The 21,380-nt window shown below is 41.1% G+C and overlaps 1 protein-coding gene across 2 annotated transcripts in view; it reads right to left on the bottom strand.

Moving 5' to 3' along the window:
* Positions 1-21,380, bottom strand: part of Sumf1 (sulfatase modifying factor 1) — a 103,997-nt gene that overhangs the window by 46,028 nt on the left and 36,589 nt on the right. For both annotated transcript variants that reach the window (XM_004651492.2, XM_004651493.2), the window contains exons 5-7: positions 21,234-21,356; positions 20,348-20,462; positions 10,973-11,086 (exon numbers count right to left, since the gene is read on the bottom strand). In XM_004651492.2, the coding sequence (XP_004651549.1) occupies positions 10,973-11,086; positions 20,348-20,462; positions 21,234-21,356 (352 nt within the window). The remainder of the gene's footprint in view (positions 1-10,972; positions 11,087-20,347; positions 20,463-21,233; positions 21,357-21,380) is intronic.

The following is a 21,380-nucleotide window of genomic DNA, read 5'->3' as shown; positions in this document are numbered from 1 at the left end:
GTGCCAGTGCATCCATTTTCTCTGTCTGTCTCCTATCTCTCTCTGCTTACAAATAATTAAATAAATAAAAAGGGAAAAAAAAATACAGGGCTAGGGGTATTCTATCGCCAATAACACACACATACACATACACCCTAACAGCAAGCCAAAATACATTTTACCATCCTCAGTTAAATACAGAGTTCAAGATCACACTGGATTACACGAGGTTCCATCTCAAAAATACATTTTACACTAATACTCTATAAAGCTCAAATACATAATTGTTTACAAACATTTTCAAGCTGAGAGAGAGTATTCTCCCTTCTCAAACAATCTATAATGATTCTACCCTTGTATAGAAATGTTCAAGGGGAAATGTCCAAGAGTATGGACTCAGATGTGAGAAACTATGAAAAAGAGAATTTATTCTGTTGGTCAAAATATATACATATATGGGTTGGAGGGGAGATGACTTGGTGGATAAAGTGCTTGCTATGCAAATGTGAATACCTGAGCTTAAATACCCATAGCCCAGGTAAAGCCAATGCTCTAGCACCAGCATCTGTAATCCTAGTGCTACTAGGGCAAGAAGGGAGGCAGGGAATACAAGAATCCCCAGAAAGCTTGTGGGCCAGTTAGCTTGGCAGATCCATCAGTGAACATCAAGAGATGTTGTCATAAGCAATGTAGAAGATGAAGACCAATACTTGAAGTTCTCTGACCCTTACATGCATACCATGGCATGCACATGTTCACACTCACACATATACACATCCACAAATCAATAAAATATGTACATACATACATACATGTTAACATGTTAATATCTATTGACCATCAAGAGTGAGGAGACAGTGCCTAGGCTGAAAATATGAACCAGATATTGGGGGCTGAGATACTATGAGTTTGGGGGGGTTCACTATAATACTAAGAACAAAAACAATCCATTGAGGGATGTCCAGATATAAAAAGATGAGAAGGAGGGTCATGGAGAGACAAGTTAAGATGCTGTCACAGTTGGACAAACATCCAGCCAAACACAGTCTTATGGGAGGAAGGGATTTATTTCAAGCTTATAAATCCAGGGCAAGTTCCATCAATAGCAGAAAAAGGTGGCTCCCATTCATAACACTAAACACATAGAGAAATACCACCAGAAGCCAGCAAATACCAAAAAACAGCAAGCACACACCTATCAGAGCTCACAATACACTCTATACTTTTGGATGAAATTCATAACACTAAACACATAGAGAAATACCACCAGAAGCCAGCAAATACCAAAAAACAGCAAGCACACACCTATCAGAGCTCACAATACACTCTATACTTTTGGATGAAATTCAGATCCATCCCCAGTGACACCTCAGTGCTGGACTCCAGAATCTACCCCTAGTGACACCTCCTCCATCCAAGCAGCTGGAGATCCAAGTTGCAAGTTTAATTTTAACACTTGAGTCAACGGGGGGGGGGGGTATACATTCAAACTATGACAGACGTCAAGACTGGTAGAGAGAGACTAGCCCTCAGTGCAGTGCTAAGCTGTCACCTCTTCCTCAAACCATACCAAAACAAGAGAAGACTAAAGCAACTGATCCAAGAAGAAAATCTAAATTCTACACAGAATTCAGATTCCTCTCTTCTGCCCAGAAACTATTTAGACCCAGTTGGCTATAATCAGCTAGGGACACCCAAAGTTAAGAGAGTCTGGAGGCCCCTGCCTCTTCTCAGTGGCCTTGTCCAGGCACATAAAAGGGGAGGGAAGGAGAGGCATAGTAGGCATCTTCAACAAAATCATAGAGGAAAATTTCCCCCAAATTGGGAAAGAGGTGCCAATACAGATACAGGAAGCCTTTAGAACCCCAGCCAGACAAAACCCAGAAAGAACCTCTCCTCGCCATATTATAATCAAACTTCCAAACACACACACCAAAGAAAAAATATTGAAAGCAGTTAGAGAGAAAAATCAAGTTACCTACAAAAGCAAGCCCATCAGGATTACAGCAGATTATTCAACACAAACTTTTAAAGCCAGAAGGGCTTGGAGTGATATATTCCAAGTTCTGAAAGATAACAACTGTCAACCAAGGTTACTTTATCCTGCAAAGTTATCCATTCAAATAGATGGAGAAATAAAGACATTCCATGACAAAAGCAGGTTAAAGGAGTATTTGAAGACAAAACCAGCTCTACAGAAAAGGGGAGGGAAGGCATAAATCACCTTCAGGTGGGCTTCAGTTCCAGCTTCCTAAGCAGCAGTGGGCCAAAACTGCCCATTACCATGGAAAATAAGGAACCGCAATCAAGGATTCTGAAATTCGCTTTCTGTACATTAAGGGCTGCAATGTTGATGTTTACCACGAACATAGAGCAAGTGCCCAACAAAGCTGTTAAAATAGTCATGAAGGAAAAGGAATATCATCTCGTCTATAAGCAAGAGGTGTTGCTAAAGGGGAAAGGACTCTCACGAAGGGAATGTTCTCACCAAGGTACCTGGAAATAACAATAAGTTCTTACTACATGTTGTCTGCACAGCAGGCATGGGACTCGGTGCTTTAATCTTTCTTTTAATACACAGAACAGCACAATGTTGAATTTTATTGTTTTTCCCAGTTTACAGATGAGAAAACAGAATCAAAGGATTTCACCTCCTTATCTCAAGGCTGCCACAAGACCCCATAACAGGCCTGGGACATAGCCTTCATTCTGAATCATTTTAAACCATCAGCTATAGCTTCCTCCAGTAGTGCCTACTTTCTGTACCCATAGTAGCAGTTACCAGGATGTCCTGCTCCCTGGGAATAGATCCCTACATCCTTATGGCAATTAACAGATAAAGGATGAAATCCATCAAAGATGAGATGACTCATGACCTTGTAGCATTTGAAAACTACATTGCAAATGGAAGCACAGGCTACTGACTTCTGTCCCTTCCTTCATAATGGTTCATATTATCCAAGGAAGTAGGGAGTACTTGACCGAGAACAACAAGCAACCATGTTGGTAAACTGTGCTCTTTTCATTCAACATTGTTGCTATGACCTCACTCTGTTGACCTCCTGCCTTCCTTCCTTAAATCACACAGTTCTCCCTAAAGAGTCTTTACTATTCCCACAGGCTGAAAATAAATGGTCCATCCAAGCTCTGCCTCACACTCACAATCAATCTTACCAAGATGGACCCTGATTCACATACTTAGTGTCCAGTGTCTCCCCTGGGGGAGCCTTCTTAACAGCCAGGCCTGTCTTCTGCATTCCTGTATCTCCTAGAGCAGGTACAGCCCTATCTCACAGCAAGTACTCGGGAAATGTGGGCTGACTATAGTACCCCAGAGCTCTATCTTGGACTCTGCCCCATTAGGAGTGTATCAGTCAGTGACAAACAGCGTGAAAATTACTACAGGTTGAGCATCTCTAACCTAAAAATTCAAAATGTTCTATAAGCTAAAAATTCTAAGCATAATTCTGAAATTCTAACTGTTCAATGCATATAAGCTATTCCACATATTATTAAAAATATTATATAGGGGCTAGAGAGATGGATTACTGACTAAGGCACTTACCTGCAAAGCCTAGGGATTCTGGGTCTATTCCCCAGTACCCACGTAAGTCAGATGTACAAGGTGGCACATGCATCTGGAATTTGTTTGCAGTGCCCATTCTTCCCCTCCCCTTCCTCCTTTCTCTCTCTCAAATAAATAAAACATGTAAAAAATTTTTGGCCTGGAGAGATGGCTTAGCAGTTAAGGTGCTTGCTTGTGCAGCCTAAGAACCCCAGGTTTGATTCCCCAATATACACGTAAGCCAGGTACATAAGTTGGGCACATGTGTCTGGAGCTTGTTTGCAGTGGCAGGAGGCCCTGGTGTGACCATTCTACATGTCTCTGTGTGTGTGCCTCTCTCTCCAGTAAATAAATAAGTATCTTTAATTTTTTTTAAATTATATAAAATCACCTTAAGGCTAGGGGGCAAAGTGTATATGAAGAAACAAATAAATGTCATATGTGGACTTGGATTTCATCCAGATACTTCACTATGTATATGAAAACATCTAAGATCCCAAAACATCCAAAATTTTAAGCACTTGTAATCCCAAGCAATTCTGTGTATTCTGAAACTTTTTTTTTTTTTCCAATTGATGTTGTTTAGAAGAATGTAACCACGCTGCCTTGAATTCTAAATTATCCCAGGTGCAACATGCCACTGAAGGAATGAGGACACTTACCTAGAAAAAGACTAGGGCAAATAACTTATGATTTCCTTAGGTGTCCAAAAGCTTCCATGTCAGGGCAGAGAGAAGACAAATTCTTATTCTCATCAAGGGCTAAAACGGACCAGCAAGTTGATCCCCCAGGGGGATACTATACTTGGACACATCACCTTCAAACAGAATATCCAATAATGCAATAACATGCTCCAGATGTTGGACAGTGTTTGCTCCCCAGGAGTTTCAGGCAGAAACTCCCACACTATAGCTGTCAGTGGCATCAAAGAAAGGATCCTGCATCCAGGAACCCTCCAGAGCAAAAGGACATGTGCACTTTTGTTCAGCATCCTACTCTCTCTGCTCATGAAAAATCTACGGTGGAAACATGGGCTTCTTAAGGTAATTGTACTGTGAAGTAGAAACAAATTCTTCTACCATCTCCCAAGTAATAGTAAGGATCATCACTCACCCTTTTCAAGTAAGAAGCATGGGCTTGGATAATGCAATTGGAAATGTATGTGCAGGGTCTAAATATAGGAGCTCTACATGCTCATGCTGTTCTCTATTCCTCAACAGTTCTTTCTTCTGGGTGAAAAGCTTTGCTTCAGAACCCCAGAGACAAAGGAGCACTTTTTATAAAAGATTTCCATCTTCCAGTAGGAAGCAGTTAAAATTATTCTGTGTAGCACAGATCTAAGAAGATGATGCTTGGTCATTTTGCTTGACACTAAGTGTCATTTGCTGCCACATTAGCTGTTTACCAAGTGAATTTCATTAAAACTTTCATGCTTGTTTTACTTTGAACACTAGGTCACTTTCCCCTCAAACTCATTTATTCATGCCCCATAAACATAAAATCATGTGGGTAAAAAGGGTCTTATGAAAGATTCAACTTGACAATCAACTTTCTTCAGAGTAGGTACTCAGCAGATGCTTGCTGAGCTGATGGGACTGTGGCTGTGCTGTCAATGGTACAGCAACCTCAAGACTTACCCTTTTTTCCAGGCTACACCAAGGGCAGCCTTTCTGACAGGCAGGGGAGAATGGGGAGACAGTACAACAGCACATTTCATTCCATAAGCACTGGCAGAAGGCACAGAAGGGGCTTATGGGAAAGAGGAGTCATCAAGCACAGAACTTAAGAGTCTGCAGAAGTCCAGCCAGCCCAAGCCCCGCCACCCACTCTAAGCAGGGAGAAAGCATCTGAGTAAGGGGAGCAGGTCTGGCGGCTGTCAGCACAGTGACACAGGCTCATCTCAGGCCAGAGGACTAGAATGTGCCCCAAGTCACTTATATGCAATGTACAGACTGGTAAAGATTCAGAGTGTGTCTTATAAACAAGCAGAGACCAAACATCATGCCACAGAGAGAGTAGGCTACAGGTTCCCCTGGACAATTCCATACACCACTGAAACATCCCTGAGAAAAGGCACCCATTCCCATAAAAAGTCCAGAGCCATATGATCAAACTCCATTCTGACAGACACAAAACATGATCCCTAGAACCCTTTGGCAAAAAGCAGAGGAACACATCTTGGAATTTCTTGTTTGCACTGGACTCTAAGCCTGGAAGCATGAGCAAGGCTTTCATTGTCAAGATGACTATGCAATATGCCAACAAAAGACAAGAGCATGGAGGATCACACAATTAGTATTTAAAAATATAATTTTCTTCCCTTTTGCTTCCACAGGACAATATACTTCACAGGAAAAAAAATGTATCATAAGCAAAATAACAAAACAGCACTTTTGAGATAAAGACACAAATATTTTTAGTACAGTAAATTTAACTGCACAAAAACAATCATCAGATAGATATAGTTATTCCAAATGTATAAGTAAGAAAGTTTAATATGTATTCTAAGTTCAGGAACAGTTCTTTACTATTAAGGGTTGAGATATAATCCAAGTTCCTTCAGCATATATATTCCAAGGCTAGAGGTCTTTCCCTGAGGAGGAAAAAAAAGATGCCTAAGCTGGGCATGGAGCACATGGCTATAATTAAAGCACTTGAGTGACAGACGCAGGACTGTGAATTTACTAGGCCTGTACACATGCACGTGCACACGCATGCGCACACACACACACACACACACACACACACACACACACACCCCTCCCTAAATGAAACTGTGTTCCTCTTACAGTGAGAAAAATATTGTATATCACTCTCTTGAGCAAGTCAGCATAGTACTTTGCTATTAATAGTGAATAAGCAGATATGGGAAATTAAAATGTTAAATAATGTCTACATATGAATTCGAACCACATTGCTAAAAACACACAAATATTATTCAGTTAAAATATGTCATAGGGCTGGAGAGATGGCTTAGCAGTTAAGGTACTTCCCTATGAAGCCTAATGACCCAGGTTCAATTCCCCAGTACCCACGTAAGCCGGATGCACAAGGCATGCATCTGGAGTTTGTTTGCAGTGGCTAGAGGCCCTTGTGTGACCATTCTCTCTATATCTCTGACCCTCTCTCTCAAATAAATAAAAAAAATGTCACAGCAATGACCACATTCTTGACTGTCTTTGTAGAAGAAGTTATGAAGATATTCTGCAAACACCTCCCAAGGATGGATGGATGGATGAATGACAAAGGGAAGGATGGACAAACAGGCTCACATACACAAGCAACACTAAATAGACTTTCTTCATGTGGCCAACCACATCTTCTCTTAGGCCTTTGTGTACAAAGCACAGAAAGTTGTTTCTACAGCTTGCTTTGCCATAAGTGACTACCCAATAAAATAAAAACTAATGATTAACTTTTGTACCCTGGAAGTTACTAATGACATGGTCTTTCCTGAATAGTCTCTGTATAGAGAGAACTGGCTTCTCCAAAATTCTCCAAAGCAGCTTTAAAATTATTTGCTATGAGTTAGTCTGGGAGCTGAGAGAATACAGATCATTAAAGAGGTCAGACCCTGGGTTTATGCTTACTAACTACATGTGTACTATGGATTAAAACCTTCTCTGAAAATATCTACTTCTAACCAACATTTGTTTTTGAAAATCCTAGAATTTGGACAAATGATTGAACATATGCATTTAAGTATCTAAAACTGGCATAATTACAGGATTAATGATTAAACATGAGGTTCTTTGCTAAGAACTAAAGATGTAAAAGCCATTAAAGAAGAAAGAAAAATAAATAATGGCATTAGAAAGAAACAGGACTTGAACAAAGCAAATAAGAACTACTATGTCTGTGAAGAACTATAGAGCTCAAATCTCAGAGACACAGGAAGCCTAGAAGACAAAGTTTTCCCTAGTGCTCAACTGATTTAGATGGCAACAGCTACTGAAAAGAAGTTCCAACAGACCCACAGCCTAAAAACATAAAAAATTGATGTTCACAGATCCCTAAGGATCAGCCACCATGATAAAACCCCTGATATTTTGGATGGAACCTTGAAGAACTATATATAGACCAGTCTTCACAGGGACTAAAGCTCTGCTTCTGGTCATTTTAATTCCTGATTGGATTAAATTACTATAACATGGAAGTTCCTACAAGCAAAGTACTCCCAAGAGAAAAATTACACAATGAATCTCAAAAGATCTCACAATTTCTTATGTACCATTCCACCAAAAATAACAATGTATGTGTGAAAACAAGATGTGATCGAAACAAGAATGATAATAAAAAAAAACCAAGGTGGCAGCCAGGGATTTGTTAAAGAGATTCCAACATTAAAAAAAATGAGACCTAGGGGCTGAGAAGATGGCTCAGTGGTTAAAGGTGCTTGCTTACAAACCCTACTGGCCCAAGTTCAATTCCCCAGTGCTTACTTAAAGCCAGATAAAAATAAGTGGCACATGCATCTAGAATTCCTTTGCAAAAATACAAGGCCCTGGTGCACCCATTCTCATTCAAATTCATCCTCCCTCTTCCAAATCAAATAATTAATTTTTTTTGAAAAGGTCTAAAAAAAAAAAAATCCACGGAAAATAGCACTAAACGCTAACCAGAGCAGCTTAAATTAAAAATATTGGCAATACCAAGTGCCTATAAGAACAAACATTCTTTTGCTCCTTTCATTTCTTTTCTTTCTTTCTTTTTGTGGTGTTTTTTTTGTTTTTTGTTTTTTGAGGCAGGGTTTCACTCTAGCCCAGGCTGACCTGGAATTTACTATGTAGTCAAAGGCTGTCCCCAAATTCATGGGGATACTCCTATCTCTGCCTCCCAAATCCTGGGATTAAAAGCATGTGCCACCATGCCCAGCTCATTTGTTCTTTTACTTTGGTTAAAAGAGAGATACCCAACTAGGTACTTATCATACAATTATTTGTCCTCTCCTGGATTAAAAGTTTAAAAAGGAACAGAAAGGTATTACTAAAGGTCAACAAGGGCTAGATGATTTTTAGCTTTCCGAAGTCATATTCAGGAATTTATACTTTATTCTGCAGACAATAAAAGGCCACTCAAAAGCTTGGTGTGGTGGCTCAAGCTGATAATTCCAGCACTCTGAAGGCAGAGGCAGGAGGATCTTGAGTCTGAGGCATTCTGGGCTATATACAAGGAGCCAATACCTCAGGGTGACAAAAAAGTGTTCAAGGCCTTTAAACACGGAAGTGTCAGTACTAGCTCTGCTCTGCACAGAGATCAATCTGTTGGGCCCTGAAAGGCCTAGGCGTGAGGCCTAGTGGAACTTCCTGAGCCTAGCTAAAGTTTGGCGACCTGTCTCTGGCCAGCTATGACTCAGCAGGATGCCTAAGGGCTTCTGGCCTGCTACTTCCTCGCGGTAATTGTAATTACCATTTCAATAGTTGAAGTTTACTATTGGCCCTTACCTCTTCTCCCACCCTAAAATCCCCGCCTTCGTCCCCAACATGATATAAGCAACTGCTCAGAGTAATAAAGCGAGTTGTTCCTGCATTGCAAAGACTCCCGACTCAGTGTGGTTTTTCTCCGGTGGCCAGGAGAGGTTTCTGAGTCGTCCGACGCTCATCATCCCCTCAACCCCTAGGGAGGAACCAGCAGGCCTGGTCCTTCCCTCGGCACTACCTGTGCGGGAAGGAGCCCCACATCAATCCAGCTGCAGGACAGCGGGGGAAGACTGGAGTGTGACTGGGAGGTTGAGGAAGTGACCCAGGAAGTCCCATTGGGAGGCCACAGCAATGACCCAAATGAAAGACCATAACTAGCCTGTCCACTGGAATGAAGAAAGCTGTACAGACCTGAATGATAGATTGAATATTCTATAGCTCTGGGGCTTAGTTCTCAAAGCTGTTGAATTGCAACCCCATCAAATCAGAAGGCAAATGAGGCCACGTGACAAAGATGGAGCTCATCAGCACAGGGCAACATCCAGGACCCAGCCTAAGGCTGGTGAAAAGAAAAAATTAATTTTTCTGCAAATCCTTAGAAGAGATTTAAGCAGTTATAAAACTGAAAGCAAACACACACTCAGCTCAGCACCAGATGGTCACAGAGATACATTCACAACTTGCCATAGTTCTAGAGCCTTGCACAGCCCCTTCCAAACATGCAGATGCTTTTATCTGACAGGGGGACAATTCTATTTCTGATTCTGACAGCAAATGCCAAGTAACATCTTGCCAGGATAAAATGGCATTTCCCAACCACAAATTCACCAACATTTCACAACCTTATTATCATTTTAGGGAGGCAGGTTTTCTTTGACCACTATTCCACCAGCCCTGGCAGGAAGTAAAGAAGAATGAGGGGAGATGGCAGTTCCTGAAGAACCCAGCCTTTCCACCTGAACCTAGAAAAAGAAGATCTGTGTCTCTTCATTGTTCATGAGCAGCCCACATATTCTGCTGGAAAGACAAATTAAGCATATCAAACAGAAACTAATCCACTCTTTATGAAAAATGGCCTGAGGCACAGAGTCTGACAGGTTCTTCACTTGGAGCTGTTTAGCTCTTCAATGAGAAGAGACTGAAGAATTAATTTTATCATTATCTTTCATGCCTTTGCAAAAGGTTAAACATACCAAATTTGCAGAGTAGTTGGTTTTAATATTGTCCTTTGGTCAGACTTATGAATATTTAGTTTGCTAGAGACAAGATTACCATATGATATATCTCCCCCTAAATTGTTCAAAGACAATAAAACATTCAGATATGTTCTTTTCAAGGGAGCACTTTCCAAACACATGCCCATTTAGTGCCTCAATTCTTTTTTTAATTAATTATTTTTTTCTTTCTTTTCAATTTTTTTTTTTATTAACAACTTCCATGATTATAAACAATATCCCATGGCAATGCCCTCCCTCCCCCCACTTTCCCCTTTGAAAGTCCATTCTCCATCATATCCCCTCTCCCTCTCAATCAGTCTCTCTTTTATTTTGATGTCATCATCTTTTCCTCCTATTATGATGATCTTATGTAGGTAGTGTCAGGCATTGTGAGGTCATAGATATCCAGGCCTAATTCTTATAGATTGTCCTGAAGAGTTGGTTTTAGAGAAAGGGTAATATACCAGCTGTATTTAATGTTCTTTGCATACCAAAGTAAGTAAAACTTAAGAGGAAAAGGCTGTCTTCTATTCCCAAGCTATATGATGTAGCTGTTTGTCATACAAACAGGTGCTGGAAATAACCACTAAATGACTCAAATTTCTAAACATTTACTGGAGAAAGCACCACTGCTTGTTTTCTCTGAATAATGCTACTGAATCAAAATTCCAACCATTCATGTGTTTGATATACCTTTAGGGAAATGTTAGGTTAATGTCAAGAGAAACACAAATTCCTTCCTGTATTCTGCTCAAGAACAGATATATACATGCTCTGAGAATGATACTCACTGGGTTGAATGTTTCTTCAACAGAATGGTGAATGGTCCACCAGTCTGAGGTCCATTCCCATGCATTCCCCACTATGTTGTATAAGCCATAACCATTGGGAGGAAAGGCATCAACCTAAGAATAAAGAAGAAGAAAATGCTGTCAAACTACTCCAATATCTAATGGCTTGGGATAGAGAGACGGCCCTGTGGTGAAGAGTACTTCCTATGCAAGCACAAGAGCCTGAGGACGCCTGAAAGACTGCTGAAGCTTGACCCACAGGGCCCTCACAAATATCTGGGTGTGCCACACAGGTCTCTAGTCCCTTAGGGGAACAGAGACCAGAGAGTCACCATGGCTCACGAAAAAAAATGGCAAGCTTCAGGGTAAGATACTCCAGCTCAACTGAAAACAGGCGAAAGAGCAAGGAGAGAGTAACCTGATGTTCACTTCGGCCACCACGGGGAAGCACACCCTACCACAGGAGAGTACATGGAGTACCACACGGGTACATGTATGTGCATACACTAAACACATACACACCAAAATAAATAAATACATAGATAAATCTGAAACCTTTAAAAATCTCTTTGGGGCAGAAATGCACAAAAAGCTGTAATTTCAGATAATATCAGACACATTCAGGGTAGTATAGACAAGAGCTCTAATTTCAAAGTATGAATATTTATTTTCATTCCCAACAGTCCAAATACAACATAAAAACAAAACCCAGTCCCCCTCATTTATTTTGGTTTTAAGCTCTCAAAGGGAGTTTAGAAAACTAAAAGATTTAGGCTGGGGAGATGGCTCAGTAATGCAATGTCTAACTACCCAGGTTTGATGACCTAGTACTCACATAAAGCCAGGTGCATAAAGTGGCACATGCATCTGGAGTTTGTCTGCAGTGGCTGGAGGCCCTGGGCTGCCCATCCTCTCTGTCTCTCTTCTCTCCCTCTCCCCCCCCTCTCTCTTTGCAAATAAAAAAAATACAGTATTTGAAAAAAAAAAAAAAACCCTAAAAGACTGTATTAAATGGCATGAAAGCCAATGACATTATTTCTAATGACTAATACCCTAAGTGTCAAATCTCTATACAAATGTATTTCAGATTGTGTGTGTGTATGTGTGTGTGTGTGTGTGTGTGTGTGATGACATTTAGACCTTCAAAGTCATTAACAGGAGTACCACACCAAACCCATCGTAAGACCTTTCATTGTCACTCAGCTTTGTTGGTCACACAATGTGTCCTTTCCTCCAGCTCCCTCCAAGTGGCCTATCTTTGAGCCTCCATCATTATCATTAAAATATAAGGAGGGCAGCTGGAGAAATGGCTCAGTAGTTAAAGGTGCTCACCAAGCCTGCTGGATTGGGTTTAGTCTATAGTACCCACAGAAAGTCAGACGCACAAAGTGGCACATGCATCTGGAATTTGTTTGCAGTGGCAAGAGTCCCTGGTGTGTGCATTCTGTCTCTGTCTCTCTCTTGTTCTCTCTCTCTCTCTCTCTCTCTGCTCACAAATAAAAGAAGAAATTTAAACCTAAGGAGACTTGCTTTTATAAGGAAAATGTGAATTTACTATTCTATGTATTGGTACTGGAAGGTTGACAGCCTTTGGAGTCTGGAGGTCTGAAGAAAGTTATGCATTAGGCAAAGAATTATGTCACAGTCAAAGGCAGACTGGACGAGCCACAGAACACCATCACCACTGACCCAGAACCAGCATGGCTTCTGCAAGAGGGAAAGCAAGAGAAAAAACGGACTAAACAATATTAACTGCAGATCATAAATGTAGCTAATTTCATGACTTAAAATTTCTCCCAACATTTTTTGTTTGTTCGTTTGTTTGTTTTGTTTTGTTTTTCGAGGTAGGGTCTCACTCTGGCTCAGGCTGACCTGGAAGTCACTATGTAGTGTCAGGGTGGCCTCGAACTCTTGGCGATCCTCCTACCTCTGCCTCCCGAGTGCTGGGATTAAAGGAGTGCACCACCACGCCTGACTCTCCCAACATTTTTAATGGGAATTTTCAAACATAAATAAAAATTTCATTTCTGAATGAGAAAGAAAAGTTATCCTTGGAAATTTGTCTTTTTGAAAATTCATGCTTTTTCCACACTTAACAAAGTAGAACAAGAATAAAAAACTAGCATTCATTTCTGTGTGGTTTCAGATGGTTTTACATGAATATGGAAGCATCTGCTGCTTGAGCAATTCAGAGCACTACCATCACAGCTAGGAAGCTGCACTGAAAAGAACTTAATGGCGATGAGCTAGAAGGCTGAAAGCTCCCTTCCTACTGCTCCCACAATCAGCATGTGTTATAGAAACAGCGCTGCCTATTCACCGGCTCGCTCGATGTTCAGTAATGTCTGAACAGCCTCTGAAGACGGGGAGGGTTCAGTAATGCCTGAACAGCCTCTCAAGACGGAGAGCAGCTTCAAGATAAATGAAATCCCAAAGACATTAATGAGGAAAGAAAGAATACCAAAACTAAAAACCCAGCTCTGCAGAGCTCTACAGAGCTAGATAGGGTGGTACATCCAGTAATCCCAGCACTTGGAAGGTAGATGCAGAAGGATCCAGTGTTCAAGTGTAGCCTCCACTATATAGTTTGAGGTTAGTATGGACTACATGAGATCCTGTCTCAAAAAATAAATTAACTAAAAAATATTTTTTTTCAGTTTCAAAAATATTTCAAAAACACATAAAACTTTTTTAAGGGGCTGGAGAGATGGCTTAGCAGTTAAGGCACTTACCTATGAAGCCAAAGGACCTCAGTTTGATTCCCCAGGACCCCTGTAAGCCAGATGCACATAAGGTGGCACAGGCATCTGGAGCTTGTTTGCAGTGGTTGGTGTCCATTCCTCCCCCCTTCTGCCCCTTTCCCTCTCTCAAATAAATAAATAAAAATAAAATACTAAAAAATAAAATAATAAAAATAAAATATTTTTTTAAAAGTGTTTAAAGGGCAGGAAAAATGGCTTAGCACTTGCCTGCAAAACCAAAGGACCCAGGTTCGATTCCCTAGGACCCACATAGGCCACAAGGTGGTGCATGTGCCTGGAGTTCATTTGTAGTGGAATGAAGGTCCTGGCATGCCCATTCTCTCTGCCTCTTTCTCTCTCTCAAATAAATAAAATATATAAAATTTTTTTAAAATTTGTATAGTCCAGCTCTATAAATAGAATGAACAGGAAAGAATGAAAAAAATGCCACAGAAATACCAAAAGGGAGAAATTTCTGGTGGAGGTACTTTCTATAAAAGTTAGACTAAGTAAACATTGGTATAGGATTCTGAATTCCAAATATCAGAGACAGAAAGGAGAAAAAGTTATGGCATATGCTTTTTTTCTCAAAAGTATGGTGATCAATGATCAGAAAGAGCTGGGTAGAGAAAGCTGGAAGGAGAGAAGAAAAGAAGGCCTGTAGCTTCTACAGAGAGAGAACAGGAGAAACAAGAGCAGACACAATCTGAGACCAACATTCTATGGGAAAGAGTATCTTCCAAGTTTCTAGAAATTACAGGCAGAAGTGATCTCAAGAGTGCCTTAGGGGGCTGGAGAGGTGGCTTAGCACTTAAGCACTTGCCTGTGAAGCCTAAGGACCCCAGTTCGAGGCTCGATTCCCCAGGACCCACATTACCCAGATGCACAAGGGGGCGCACGTGTCTAGAGTTCATTTGCAGTGGCTGGAGGCCCTGGCGTGCCCATTCTTCCTCTCTTTCTCTGGCTGTCACTCTCAGATAAATAAATAACTCCCCCCCCAATTTTTTTTTTTTTTTAAAAGAGTGCCTTAGGTCCTGTCTGTGCACCAACACTCAACAACTAATGTCAGGCAAACAATTCAACCTCTCTATAAACAGGCAAGTAACAGTATCAAACCAAATGTTTGGGGCTTTTTTCCTCTCTGAATAATATGATCTTTGAAGTAAGGTCTGAAGGTCACCACCCTCTAAATGCCTAAATTATTATATGCAAAATGAAACTTGAAATGCTCATTGTCATGTAAATCACACTAACCAAAACTACCTCCCAACAACCTCAAATGAAATATGTATGACAAATCCTTCAGAAATACTTATTTTCAGGTAGATGAGTTGATATGCATTAAAACCAGAATGAACTAAAAATGGCATGACAGTGGCATGACAAAATCAAAATCATTTATTTATCCTCACAGTGGTCAGCACTTAGGAGGCTGAGGTAGGAGGATGGTGGGTTGAGGCCAGCCTGACCCTGTTTAAAAATGAAAACAAAGTTAAACTCAATTGCCCAGATATGGACTGAACAAGGCAGTTTAGGTGGGCCCAAGATAATTTTTTTGTGGCGTGGTCTCAATTTAAAGATAGAAGTCTCATTCCAAATACCACAGACATCAATTTTCTGAAGCTTGCTTCCTGATCAGGTCTTATTTCTCTAACTTGTTCTCTTGGGGATCCTGGGAGCCATTCCAACTTATCTTAGTCACTTCTGTGGCAACATCTTCAGGTAAGTTTAGTAGACATGTGCAAAACTCCCTGTCAAATACTCCATCTTTCAACTTCTGGAGCGCTCTGGCGCCAGCTTTATGGTAGAATTCTTGCCTGGTTTATGGAGGACGCTACGCAGTATCCTAAACACACAAATAAATGAATATCTAAACAGCATCCTTATCTCACAGTAAAACTGTGTTTTCTACAAAGGTGCACATATATGGCTCTTTTTTTTCTTTTGGCAGCTCACCAAATTAAACAGACACAGAGTGCTTGCAGCAGTTAAATGCAGAAAATACACATAACTGTCCAAGACAGCATTTTCATGGATTTTTTTTAAAACTAACAGTGCTTATCATTGTTAGTCTGGTTTACCAGAAACACTTAACATGGGCTTATCCAAACAAGGGTGACAATGTGGCCATACCTGTGCCTTTAAAATATAGCTTGGCCATCTCTCAGGACCCAGTGATCCTACCCAATTGCTAAGCACATGGGCTCATTCTGCACATGGGCCTAGAAAGCTCCTATTCAAATAGTTGCTACGATGACAACTGAGGAATGAATCTACAGCTTTACCCAAACACATGCCCTTGGCTACAGGATGGACTGCCGATGCTATGGGTATTGCTGCATGCTATCACCCTAGGGAAAGCCCAGCTGTTGAGCCCATCTTCCTGTCAATCTCTTGTGTGTCCACCAGCCGGGAAGGTTGGATGTGGGCTTGATGGTCCAGTGCCATACATTTTCAGGGATACCTATTTCAGCAGATAAAGCCACACCCTGCTACAGGTAATAACCACTATCTCTCCTGGGGTCTGATGGGCACTCCCATGAGGCACTTCCACCAGCAATTCTGCTTGCCACAAGAGGCACCCTTTTTCATATCATTCTCCATTCCACTAAATTGGGCCTCTTAAAGTCTGAGAAAAGGTTGAAATCATGTCCTCTACAAGACCTCAAGTCATTTCTTTGACCTAATAAAGCTGTGTCCGGGAGAGGAGCAGGTAGCTACTCTGAAGGAAATTTGGGGAAGCCACTACCAGATAGTTTTATTAGCCTTTTTTTCCCCTATATTGAATAATATGACCATTTCCCAACAGTTTGTATTGATCTTTCATGTATACAGAACTCATATATATGGACTTGGATACATGTATATATGCATCTTACCCTGATAAAAGGGCTAAATATTCTTATAAAACTTTTTTTTTGTAGGGTATTTCTCTAGCCAGGGCTGACATGGCATTCACTATGTAATCTCAGGGTGGCCTCAAATTCATGGTAATCCTCCTACCTCTGCCTCCCAGGTACTGGAAAATTTATTTTTATATTAATTCTACTCCATAAACTACAATATTTTGCAATAGCACAAACTAATGTTCAGTTTCTCCTAGACCTGGAGTCTCACTCCTCCTCTTCCCTGGAACATCCCGAATCTTTTACTCTCATGTGTTTGGTTTTTCAATTGGAATTCTGCAAACACTTGGTCATAGTCCAGATGATGTATCTGCTCCATGCTTAGAACTGGATTTTGGAAGGAGATTTTCTATATGAACTGTAAATATAAAAAAGACAACTGGGCTGGAGAGATGGCTTAGCATTTAAGGTATTTGCCTACAAAGCCAAAGGATCCCAGTTCGATTCTCCAGGACCTATGTAAGCCAGATGCACAAGGGGGTACATGTATCTGGAGTTTGTTTGCAGTGGATAGAGGCCCTGGCACTCCCATCCTTCCCTTCTTCCCTCCTTCCCTCTCCTTCTCTCTCTCTCTCAGATAAATAAAATAAGTATACTAAAACAAAATGAAAACAGAGAAAACATGAATTAAAAAAAATAAGAAAGACAACTATGTAAAAGATGGTTCGAAGAAAATCACTCTTCATAATAAACCCAGTTTGAGGCTATTTTCCCACTGTGTTAAGAGAAAAGGGAAATGTTTTTGCACTAGGTTCAAGGCTGAAGGAACTGTTCCCTTGCCCTTCTGCCTCCAGCCACGTGAGGACAAGAATGTCACATTCATTTGTCCCCTGTGTGCCATCCGCATGTGCATGTACACGCAAGCACACACACACACACACACACACACACACACACACACACACACATGCCAATCCCACCAATGCTCTAAAGTTAGACTTCCCAGCCTCCAGAACTTTGGGAAATACATTTCTATGTATAAATTACCCAGAATAGCATATTAGCTTAGCAGTACAGATGAACTTAAGACAGTTTATCTGTATCAAACATGGCTTCTTTTTTTTTTTTTTTGTTTTTGTTTTTCGAGGTAGGGTCACACTCTAGCCCACGCTGACCTGGAATTCACTATGGAGTCTCAGGATGACCTCGAACTCATGGCAATCCTCCTACCTCTGCCTCCCGAGTGCTGGGATTAAAGGCGTGCACCACCACGCCTGGCTAAACATGGCTTCTTTTACTGTACTATTCTGCTAGCAAAAGAATAGTGAAAAGGGCACTCATATGCTGATAAAGAGAATCGTGGCACAGATGCTACAGAATACAACTTGCATATAAGTGAAACATTCACTGAGAAGCCTTTCTAAAGTTGAGACAGTTTAGCAGTATAGTACATGCTTAGCCATGTACAGGGTGCTAGGTTCAATTCATGATAGGGAAGAGAAGAGACAGGAGGGTAATTTTCTAACCTCTGACTCATTAATCACTTCTGGGAACCTATCTTTTTAAAAATTATATTTATGTCTTTTCAAGCACAGAGAAACAGACCAAAAGAGAGGACACAGAGAGAGAATGGGCACGCCAGGGCCTCTAGTTGCTACAAAAAATCTCCAGACGCATGAGCCACCTTGTGCATCTGGCTTTACCTGGGTACTGGGGAACTGAACCTGGGTCCTTAGGCTTTGCAGGAAAGTGCCTTCACCACTGAGCCATTTCTCTATCCCATTATTATTATATATATATATATATATTTTGGTTTTTTGAGGTTGGGTCTCACTCTAGCCCAGGCTGACCTGGAATTCACCATGGAGTCTCAGGGTGGCCTCAAATTCACGGCAATCCTCCTGTCTCTGCCTCCTGAGTGCTGGGATTAAAGGCGTGTGCTACCACACCCGGCTACTATCACATTATTTTTTTTTAAAGATAGGCTCCCGGAGCTGGAGAGATGGTTCAGTGGTGAAGACACTTGTCTATAAAGCCTAATGACCCAGGTTCAACTCCCTAATACTTACATAAAGCCAGAGGCACAAAGTGGTGCATGCATCTGGAGTTCATTTGCAGTGGGTAGAGGCCCTGGTGTGCCCTTTCTTTCTACATATATATCTGTCTCTTTCTTTCTCAAATAAATAAATAATTTTTGGATTTTTTTGTTTTGTTTGTTTGGGTTTTTGTTGTTGTTTTGTTTTGTTTTGTTTTTTGAGGTAGGGTGTCACTCTAGCCCAGGCTGACCTGGAATTCACTATGTAGTCTCAGGGTGGCCTCCAACTCATGGCAATCCTACTACCTCTGCCTTTCAATTGCTGGGATTAAAGGCATGCACCACCATGCCTAGCTAAATAAAATTAAAAAAAAAAAAAAAAAGCAGAGGCACAGCTCAGTATGAATAAACAAGAAGTTACTGTGGTACTGTCTAAGAAAACAAAGGATCTTAACCTACAATCTGAGGTAAATATTTAGCATTTATTCATTCAACAGATCATCCAATTGCTAAGACAATGTATTTATAATCTACTGTTCATGACAGATAAAATGTTCCTGATAATGGGCTAGAGAAATGGATTTAGGTGCTTGCCTGCAAAGCCAAAGAATCTCGGTTCAATTCCCCAGGACCCACGAAAGCCAGATGCACAAGGTGATGCATGCATCTGGAGCTCGTTTGCAGTGGCTGGAAGCCCTGGAGCACCCATTCTCTCCTCCTCTCCCTCATCCCTCTCTCAAATAAATAAAATTTTAATTTAATTTAATTTTAAAATTGTTCCTGATATTAAGGGAAAAAAAGAGTAAGATTTAAAATATTGTTTCCAGTGTGACTAAAATACAACATACAAAAAAATGTGACACATACATCAAAAACAAATATGCTGATAAACATGGTAGTTAGGAACATGGGCTTTGGAAGCAAACCAATCTGGTTCAACTTCCAGCTGTGCCACCTGTGCCACTGTGCAACCTTGGACAAGTAAGTTACTTTTCTTCTCTGTGCCTCAGAATGTTCACGGGGAAACTTGGGGCAAGAGCACCTAGCTTGGGGCAAATGAAAACTCTATACAATGCCCAGCACGCTGCAAGACCCTGATCATCAGAAACACTACCATCCTTAGCACAGAGGATGCGTGGAAGGAAATGCACCACAATGTTTACAGAGATTCTCTCTGGGTGGTCGGATTCTTAGTCAGCTTAACTTTCTTCTTTATCCTGGAATCTTTTTCTAAATGCCTTGCAGTATGTATCACAGAATCAGAAAGACAACATATAAAAGGGAACATCTACTTAACAGCATCTGGCCCTAGTGAGGATAGTGTCCAAAATAAGTAATGCCTTTCGCCCCTTTTCTGTTCTGTTCTTTTGATTTCTTTTCTTATTTTTTTCTTTTATGTTTGTTTACTTGTGTCTGTCTGTCTAGTTGAGGCAGGTCTCACTCTAGCTCAGGCTGGCCTCAAACTCACAGCAAGTGCTGGGATTATAGGTATGAGCCATGATGCCCAGCTCTTCCTTTTCTTTCCTTTCTTTATCTTCCTTCCTTCCTTCCTTTCTTTCCTTCCTTCCTTTTTTTATAAGACAGTTATATGTTGTGTAGTTCAGGCTAGCTTGGAACTCACTATATAGCCAAAGATAACCTTGAACTTCTGTTCCTCCCAAGTGCTGGGATTGCAAGCATAAGCCACCATGGCTGGTTCTTTCACCCCATTTCTATGCCACCTCAGTTCTCAGCAGTGCTCCTCACTACTCACAGGTGCAGTTCCTTGGAAGCCATCTTCCCCGGTGTTGGTCACAGGAAACTCGCCCTGCCAAATGTTGGCATAGTGCTGGCCTTTGGGCTGCAGCTTGTTGCCCCAGGGGAAAAGCCTGTCAGGAGGGACACAGGCGTCAGCCCAACAAACAGTCCCAGGCTTCTGGACTGCAGTCAAGAGAAGGATGCAACAAGAGAACAAACAACACACTTGTTCTGAGTAAGCCTGATCTTTAAAACATATTCATAAACAGCTTCTGATTGGGATTTTAGAATCTTCCTATGACAGATCATGTCAAGTTTACAACCTCAGTCTCTCCTGGATACTAAGAAGGGCTGAAATAAAACACAATTAAAAGAAGAGCTTATAGAAAGTCGGGAAACCAGACATTATTCTGGACTTATATGGTAGTACAATCAGACACCGTCACGCCACACAATTTTTTTTTATAAAGTCATGTCTATTTTAAGGAGCTTTTCCTAGAAGATGTGACCCAAACATGAGTTTTCTACCTCATAGATATAGAAGCAGAGAAATACCACTTTCAGAAGATGCCTAAAATAAGAAAATGCTAAAAGCAAGGCAGCCTGCCAAGTAGCTCTAAGGAGTCATATGTTACACTGGAGCTGAGCTGCTAGAACTCCATCCAGGACTGCAGACTTCATTTGGTCTGGCCTGGCCAGGCTTCCGGGTCTGTGAAGAACTGGTAGTGACTTGCTCTGCAATGTCAACAAAATACCTCACAAAAAAGAATAATACCCAGTAAGAACAAGATTGCTATTAATCAATATTCTAACCCCAGCAAGTTCCATGTACCTGGGGGAAAAAAAAAAACAAAACAGAGTGAACATACTGCAGGCAAGATGAGCCCTTCTGATTTGAGTACCTATTTTGCAGGCCTCCACGACAGCTGTACTCCCACTCGGCCTCCGTGGGCAACCGCTTCCCCGCCCACGCACAATAGGCAACCGCATCATTCCAGGAGACATGGAGAACAGGATGATCCTGCCTGAGGAGCAAGCGAAGTTCAGAG

This window comes from Jaculus jaculus, chromosome 14, assembly GCF_020740685.1.
Source record: "Jaculus jaculus isolate mJacJac1 chromosome 14, mJacJac1.mat.Y.cur, whole genome shotgun sequence".
Classification (NCBI taxonomy): Eukaryota; Metazoa; Chordata; class Mammalia; order Rodentia; family Dipodidae; genus Jaculus; species Jaculus jaculus.
The sequence above is the reverse complement of the archived record's forward strand: the minus strand, read 5'-3'. Positions and strand labels throughout refer to the sequence as shown.